At 39.0% G+C, this 8,960-nt stretch overlaps 1 protein-coding gene across 1 annotated transcript in view; it reads right to left on the bottom strand.

The window, feature by feature from the left end:
* Nucleotides 1–34: 34 nt before the first annotated feature.
* bcr (BCR activator of RhoGEF and GTPase) overlaps nt 35–8,960 on the bottom strand; it is a 73,423-nt gene continuing 64,497 nt past the window's right edge. The window contains exons 14-23 of the mRNA XM_020609831.1: nt 8,523–8,597; nt 7,979–8,076; nt 6,946–7,077; nt 4,857–4,916; nt 4,387–4,496; nt 3,866–4,005; nt 3,384–3,518; nt 3,095–3,200; nt 2,126–2,288; nt 35–2,046 (exon numbers count right to left, since the gene is read on the bottom strand). Of these exons, the coding sequence (XP_020465487.1) occupies nt 1,957–2,046; nt 2,126–2,288; nt 3,095–3,200; nt 3,384–3,518; nt 3,866–4,005; nt 4,387–4,496; nt 4,857–4,916; nt 6,946–7,077; nt 7,979–8,076; nt 8,523–8,597 (1,109 nt within the window). The 3' untranslated portion in view covers nt 35–1,956. The remainder of the gene's footprint in view (nt 2,047–2,125; nt 2,289–3,094; nt 3,201–3,383; nt 3,519–3,865; nt 4,006–4,386; nt 4,497–4,856; nt 4,917–6,945; nt 7,078–7,978; nt 8,077–8,522; nt 8,598–8,960) is intronic.

Genomic DNA, 8,960 nt, shown 5'->3' with positions numbered 1-8,960 from the left:
TGTTGTAGTTTGGAGTGTTGATTTTTATAAAAAAAAAAAAAAAAAAAAAAGTGTGTCAAAGTTTAAAGATGCTTGTGTTTTAAAATCTATACTGTGCGGTATTATTTTGTCTCATATGCCTTCCTGTGATATCTTAAACATGGACACAACCACACACAAGCCCTTTACAGATGTAAACAAGTCAGCTGGTCAATCACACATTTCTCAGTCAAACAGCAACAATAAGAACATAAAGAACAAAAGAAAACATGCCTGCATGTTAAATCAAGGTAACAAAGGTTCAACCTAGAAATATGCCATTTTAGTATCAACAGCATATCTAAAAAGGTGTTCTTTAACTTGCAACTGAGTTGGACACCTTCATGTTAAAGGGACAAAAATTATAAGGACATTTGGAGTGCATGAGAGAAATAAAGAAAGACAACAAGAGCAACTAAAATAAGATTCCTTTCATTAAAACTAACAGACATGCTGCCACATGCTGAGCACTCAGGTCACTTGAATTGTAATACAGTAGTTTTAACATTGCATGAGTGCACTTCTGCAACCACTGATTGAATGGTAGAAATAGAGACAGCGTCATATCTGTGCATGTGTGTGTGCTGTATTTTGACACTGTGTAACATCTACACTAGAGTGGTGAAAGTCTGGATGTGAGACACTCTGCTGAGGAGCGCCCAGCAGTTCGAGAGCTTGTGCCTTTTCCACAACAGCATACAGTATGTAAGTACAATGTGTGTGTTACCTTCATATTGATATCTAAATGAGTAATTGATAGGCTGGACAGATCAGCTGAATAGTTTCTATAAGAACAAAGCTAGATCCTGTTGATTTACTGCAAGACTTGAAGTTGAGGCTTAAGCCTACCATTTAGTTAATAAAACCCAAAAGGTACACATAAAAAAGACAACCCAACATCACCCCCAGGGCCCAGAAATAAATTACAATAATAGCAACAATGATTATACTGCTAAACAAAAAGAAAAATTTACAACTTTAGGATTATGTACATACTGTATCTGTATATAGAACTGCTTCCTCTTTTCCTAGAAACAAATGGTTAACATATTAATTTGGCAAGATGTACCACAGTATGTTACAATAAGAAGGGCATTTCCTCAGAAAAAACACAGACAAGTCCTATGTTAGAAAATATATTGCTTCCTGGGTATTTAAGCTGAAGACTACCTTGAGACACAAACAACACAAATAGAGAAAATTTGCTTTTGGATGAACTGACAGCAGTCAGATTGCAGTGTATTACTAAATATCAAGTTAGCGTTTGTCTCTGACTCCAGCCAGGGTTTGTTTATGTTGTAAACACTTGGACATACAGTACAGGTGTTTGCTTCATGTGGCTTCTGTGACACAAAGGAAGAAAAAGCCAGTAACATGGTAGCTCTGGGGGGGGGTCACTTTAACTTCCACCAAACAGCATGAATGCTTCCTCTCGTATTCTCAGAAACAACGCTCTGAGATTATATAAGACAGAATTTTCCTCAGCAGGACATGAAGCAACGTTTGATATGGAAACACATTTTGCAAGAGTCTTGACTTTATGACTGTTCAAAATAAACACAGATAGAGAATATTGCATGTACAAAAAGGTACATGGAAACTCTGATGTTTTGATCTCTTCAGCTTCTTTACTTATGATCCACAGCTGTAAAGGTTCTCTGTTAAAACCAACACAGGCCAAGGTGGAGAAGTGTAGATGGCAGATGTACCCACAACCCTGAAGGTACAGTATCAGAAGACCTCACGTTCTCTGATCTTCAGAGACCCAACATCACCTTCTTGTGTTCAAGCAGGACAGAAATCGCCAGAGACCGTCCTTATCAGCTGCGAGAGCCAAACAGAATAGGACCGGTCAGTACTGTTACAGGCTCATTTTGGGTCAAGGGTTGTCTCTTTTTACATTCCTTCATGGTCAAAGTGTCAGAGCTGATGTTAGCTCTATACTTCAGTCGAGAAGAGGATGCTTTGTCGTTTACTGTCTGGGGTAGGGATAGTCTCCAGCTGCAGGAAATACAGCAACACCTGGACCTGCAAGAAAACAGAAAAGGGTGAGAGCCCCGTTTTCAAATTAAAAAATTTAGTTCTCAGTAGGAAGTTTGTGCCCGACCTGTGCCATAACTTCCAGGGACCAGCTGTCTCCCATGCTGATTGGTTGTGTGGGGTTAGCAGGGATCTTGCTGTCCTTCTCAGCAGGCCTCAGCAAGGTCGGCCCAAACACTGTAGCCAGGTTGTGGAGGGACATCTTGTTGACACTCTCCTTCTCTGCCACCCTGGGAAGAGGAAGAGAGACAAAACCATGAGTGGCACAGATAGAGGACAAGACCACATGCAGGTGATGTTAATGCTCAGTCATGGATGTGCGTACTGAGTGTGCATGTGCTAAAAGTATTAACTCCTGTAAAAAAACATTTCTGGGATAGAAAGGGAGAGTTGTCCACTCTAAGGACAATTCAGACTCATTCTGTTGACAGTAAATCATGTCTGGCTTATTGTGTGTTGACACTGTGGGGATAATGAATATGACATCACAGTGGATGTTTGTTATTTTCACTTTCTGAATATTCATAAACTTCTTCACCTTTGGCACTTATTAGTGTTTCCTTAAAGGAATAATTGATTTGTCACAGAATAGAAAATTAAAGTGTTTTTATTTCAATTAACTGTTTGTTAAACAAAAGTACCCAAAGTCTGCTACTTCCAGCTTCTCAATATGAGGCTCTGCTGCCTTTCTTATTTTAAATTTACTTATTTATTATAGAATCAATTTATTTAAAACTTAATCGGTTTTGGCGTTGACAAAACTACTGTGTGAAAGCCTGACCTTGGGCTCTGGAACACTGTTACGGATAGTTTTCACTACTAAATAATTAGTAAATAATCATTTCAACCCTATTGTCTACTGTCCCTACCAACAAATATCAAACCTTACATTTCCCACTTAAACATTAAATGAACAAAATTAAATTAAAGTCTATCTGGATTTTTTTCTGCATGTATCCATGAGTAGTTTTTTTTCTATTTGTGCACATTCATATCTATATACTGTGCAGGCACATGTGCCTTTAGTTTTCCATACCTCTTCAGGTGATCCAAAAGGAAAAGAAAAGTGACCAGGTTGGGTTCTGGCAGTGACAGCAGTAAGTTCAACATGCAGCTCTCTTTGGCGACGCTATCAGACAGGGCTGCACAGAAATAAAACAAGAGGATTTTACAGCCTGCAAAATGACATTTTCTTGAGCAGCCCTTAGTACACATTTAGAAGTTGCAGCTGCTACTGCATGGTCAACAACAGCTCTAATAATTAGGTTGCTTGACTGATTATTTAACTGTGTGATGTGTTGGTGACATCAACAGCCCATGCTTACTGATGCCCCCTGCAAAGTTGGGGTAGAGGTCATCAGTGAAAAGAGGTTCTGGCAGCTCTCTGAAGTATAGCTTCAAGGTCCCTGCGATTGCATTGACGTCCATCTCACTCATCATCACTGACACGTCTTTATTATCTGCAAGACAGAGATGAGAACACTGAGATGTGAGGTTGTACGGTGGCAAAGGAAGATGACAGGACAGGAAAACACCTTGGCACAAGCAAGCAGTCGTCATGCTTTGTAGCTGTCAGTAACACAATAGAGATACACCCAGTCCACAAAAGATACATTGATTATTAGCACATACCCACACTAACCTGCAAATTGTAGTTCATAAATTAACAAGTAGATAAGTGTGATTAATCATTTCACATCAAACTCATACACAAAGCTACATGTTCAATAATGATCATCTGATTAGCAGAGACAAAATATTTTGAAAAATATATCAGATACTATATATAGATGAGGGCTCTACTCACTAGTGTCAAAGGCTGTTTTCAGGGCTTGAATATCAGTGGCTACTCCCGATACTCGGTAGATTCCCACCTCTTCCATACCCCTCCTTTCAATTTCCTCTAGGCATTGCCGGACAATGTAGGGGACCTTGGAGCGCTCTCGCCTGAATGTAGAAAAACAAAAGCAGCTTATTTTAAGTACAATTAGCTACTAGAATTTGATCATGCTAACACTCTAAACCAAGACAATAAACATGCTAATCCTTATACATGCTAAACATCAGCATGTTAGCATTGTCATTGTGTCTGTCAAATTAAAGCACCCTGTAAACCTGTTTATGTAACAGTTGTTTTTGAGAACCTCAACAGTGTTTTTAGTCAAAGCACAGTAAAGGTATATTAAAAATGCAGCCATCAGCAATTTGGGTTGCAAGGAATAATGAGAAATATGGCCACAATGCCTGAGGAAAACTGCGCATCAATACAGGTGGACAGTTGATTACTCTGTTATTAGGTGGCTTTGGTGTATTCAAATGTCAGCTCACTTGGTCACTGTGGAGATCCTGACTCCAAACACACCCATGGGTTTCTGTGAGGGCATCCTCTTCAGGCTGAACTCTCGGCTGGTGAACTTCATGGAGAGTTTAACCTCGATCTGACACATGAAAAAAAGGACTTACATTTAGAACAGGTTTACAAAGTGAGGAGCCAGTCTACAAGCCTAGAGTCTATCTCCTACAGGCTTTCATGATCTTGTGTAAATTTGTAAATATCAAAACCAGATGTAGATTTCACTTAGAAATCACTTGCTGAATCTCAACCCGGAAACAAAATATTATTCTAAACTAAGGTCCACTATAATAATGAAATGCACCATGATGCCTAAAATATTTTTGCTACAGTAGGTAACTATCAAATTTGACAACTGTTTAGCATTAAGGGAGAAAGCAAAGGAAAGTAATACAAAAGTAGAAATTGTACTTTGATAAAACTATAATGAATGTGATCTGCTCACCCCATTCATTGGAATAACAGTTCTCTGCCAGTCTTTGCCTTGAAGAGCTTGAGGGTCAAGCTGAAATTGAAGCAACACAAATGTACATTAGGCATTTCATGGTGAACTAAAGAGATAAATCACAATGTACACAACCACTACTTTTATAGAGTAGAGAGATTCTTTTTCAGTCATACAGAGTATAATGTCATATTGTAGCATTGCTTGATTTAGTACTCAATCTGTATTTGTTCAAAGATCATTGGTCAACCTTTGGAGCCCTCCTTCCAAGTAGCCCACAATAAAAACCTGCTCAAACAGGCAAAAACTATGACCTTCAATTTGTCACGTCTTAAATAGTGAATACAAAATTCTACCCTCCAAGAGGTGATTTAGAGTTTCTTATTTTAGAAAGAACAAATATCAACAAATGAGTTTAAAGAGACTAAACTGACACCCACACACACTTAGATCTGAAGAAACATGCCATCTGGGGCAATAAAAGCTGAGTGCCCACATAAAGTACACATCTGATACCATGAAACCAACTTACACACAGACACTGCATACTGTATGTTGCATGTTTACCTGTACTAAATCATGCTTCTCATAACTGAATCTTTCTCTACTGAGAGCGTTCTTTGTTTCTAGCCATTTATCTACAAAGAATTCCAGTCTACTAACAAGAGAAAGGTCATAGCAGCTTCTCTTAACTTCTGATAAAAATATTTTAAAGGCTCAGGATTTTGGCCACACAAATGTGATTTTATCTTCTCCAGCCACTGGATGTAGAAAGTATGCAGTTTAACAACATATCATTTTCCAATAAATCACAGATCTGTAAAACCAAACCCTATTAAAGGCCATAATATATGAGCAAGGACAGTTTAGAAACACTGCAAAAAGACAGAAGAAGACCACCAATTTATCAACACACTGAAGCGGAGACAAGCCTAAAGTATACACATGAATGCAAGTTGCTAAACAGAATAACAAAATGGTAAAATGTTGGACTTATCAGCCAATGTGATTTGTGCTATATACTGTACGGGTTGTGGCTGTTTTTTTGCCTCAGATTTATAAAAATCCTGCCGAGCAACTTTCTCACCACTCTGGGTGGTTTGTTTTGAATGACATCATCTTCCAAAAAGTGATCATGTCATAGGATTACCACCAAAGGAACCACTAGGTGGAGCATGTGACTCTACTTCGGTTTGGCATAAGCATTTTCCTACTGGCTTTGTGTTTTTTTTTGTTTTGTTGCTTTGGTTTGTGAAAAAAGTAATTTCATATCTTTCCAACACTAACAGAAGATCAGTGTGTTTTATTGTAAAACAAGCTTACAGTAGTGTCCGTTCACACACACACACACACACACGAAAAGGCACACACCTGCCTGCTCTGGGAGGCGGGTAAGAGAAGGATGCTTTTGGTGGCAGTAAATCAAAAAAAAAAAAGACTCAGGCTAAATCCTTCTCCCTCTCCCTGATGTATCTTTGTCTCTCTTTCTGTTGATCTCTCGAGTGACACTTGCCATTATCATGCAAGCTGGTGTTGTCTTGGTAACCTAATCACCTGCTGTCTAGATGTTCTATCAGCCTGTAATCTGTCAGTCTCACAGCCTGACTCCTCAGGACAGTATCAGGGCTGGTTTTACCATGGAGTTTTATAAGGATTTTGTCATTTTTATGGACAGGACACTTGATTGTTTTGATGTAATTTGCACTTGCAGGATGTGTGCAGCTGAACCAGGCAGCAAAATGAGAGAAAATGAAGTAATGCTTCGTGTTGAGCTATCAATAATGCTTCACATTCCCTTGATTCAGTGTCAGTCGTTATGGAACAGAGTGACACACGATCACTGATTCATGTTTAAATTATTCTCACTGTCATGTAATGAAAGATGATTTCTCTCCATTTAACAAGGCTCTCCCCATTCATTACATATTAGAGTAATTAATGTAATCAGCCAATCGCTACAGCATGCAGTTATTCATTGACCAATAATATGGATTTCATGCTTTGCGGCAGTGGTGGTGACATAACTGCCTATCAGCAATGATTCACTGTAGGTCTGCTTCTGGGGGAGGGGGGTGACATAATGTTATACCAGGATCTGTCCTTTCCCCATGATGCGGTCTGTGCTCTCTCCATCCTCTTTGTTCTGCTTGGTCTTGTTGTAGCACTTCTCATAGCAAAGCAGCCTCAGGGTCTGAGAGCCCTCCAGCTCAATCTCAAACTCCTAAGGGGAAGAAAAAAGTGGTAGGAAGATTACCTTTCAAAAATAAAGGTGTGTGTGAAAACATCCTGTAGTACAATGAAAAGCATAGAGACAGGAATTACAACAACGATAATGAGAAACAGGTGTTACACCTCCAACATAAATCAGCATCCTTCCTATATTTTTATCTACCCTGTACATCCCACCACAAGGCATGGCTGACCAACCTTCCCTGTAATTATGTAAGGGAGCAGTCTACATATGGTTTGCACATCGTTGCGAGGGCCACACTGTGTTGGTTCACTTAGCATTTAGACATGTGTGAGTCATCACCAGCAGCTCCTCATTAGATGATATTATTTCCACTCTTCTGAGCAAAATCCTCAAAGATTGTTTAGGTTCATGATGGAAATAGTTACACTGTAGATGAACCCATCCAGTGTTTGTGTCTCAAAGCTCTTTTTCCACAGTAGTGCTAACCTCTGGCATCAAGCTGTCTCATTAGTGCATGCTTTTGTGCATGCATGGATATGCAGTATGCATTTGTGAGCTTTCTATATACAGTATTTGCAGGGGCAGATGCTCTTGGTTCCTTTAGACATCTTTCCAATGGTCAGAGATGGACACTTAACTGATTACAGCACCAGATGTCAAATGCATGACAGGAAGCATAGACTGTACCAAAAAGATATGTTTATGTACAGTATGTCTTTGTCAGAAGTAGAGAAACACAGTGATACATTTTACAAATGTTGAACATCATGCTAAAATATTATTGTGAACAACTGTGTGCAAATCAAACAGCTTTACAACGTACAACAGACACTGAATATAAACTGACTCCTCTGTTAATACACACTCTGCAGAGACATTTTATTTCACTTGGGAATACAGTATGTAGAGATGTGCTTATGTGTCTTACCTCATTCCATTTGGGTTCAGTGGTGTATCGATACACTCTCGTCTTGGCTTTATTTGAGAAGAAGCCAAAGGAATCCACCTCCAATGTGCAGTAGAGATCTGACAAAGAGGAGAGGATTGAAAAGATATCACATTAGCACAGCTGCTGAAGTGTTCTTTGTGAATGCGGAACATCAGCAGCTGAACTGGCTGAATGTTTGAGCTTATCCCCTGAATGCTAATCAGAAAATGTTCAGTTGGCCAGAATGTTTCAAACATATCTAAAACTTCATTCCATTAACAGTAAATACACCAAACCACCAGCTTATGACAGACATAATAAAATAATCTAAATTCCTGCAAATAACCAGTTATTCATATACAGTTCTGAAACTTGGATGCGTGACCTTAAATAAAAGTAAATTCCAATGGAAGCATTAAAAGAGTCAAACATTATCTTCCACTGTTCTGTGGTCACACTGAAGTTGAACTTTCTCAGGAACTCATTTAGTCTGATTATCTGTATTCTCTGTTGTTTGCCTGAAGGCTAAAGGTGAATGACTCACTCAAACTCTGTTTGAGGCCGGAGGCGGAGTGCACGATTACATTCAGGAACCCATAGAGACCGAGGGATTCATCCTCTGGAAAAACAGTCGGTGAGCAGAGAAAAAGAAATACAGCAAGGAGGAATTAGAAAAGCATGCAGATCTATGTTTGTTTTGGAGCAGACATAGAAGGAAAGGATAAAACAACACTCTAGAGTACAAAACATGTGGCTTATATCTTTGCGTACTTTTCATCCTCATCTTACCCACAATCATTTCTTTCCAAAGCTTTTTTGTTTTTAGCATTTCATGGTTCACAACCGAGCTGTTGTGCAAGGCATGGATACAGAAAAAGCATGAAGCATGAAGATACTATAACCACACATGTATACGTAAAGTCCCAAATGTCTCATAATGCTACACTGCATCCTCATCATCTGAAAACACTTAAGATCATTT

Source organism: Monopterus albus, unplaced genomic scaffold (assembly GCF_001952655.1).
Source record: "Monopterus albus unplaced genomic scaffold, M_albus_1.0 scaffold102.1, whole genome shotgun sequence".
NCBI classification, from domain to species: Eukaryota; Metazoa; Chordata; class Actinopteri; order Synbranchiformes; family Synbranchidae; genus Monopterus; species Monopterus albus.
Note: the sequence above shows the minus strand (reverse complement) of the source record. Positions and strands in the feature narration are given on the sequence as shown.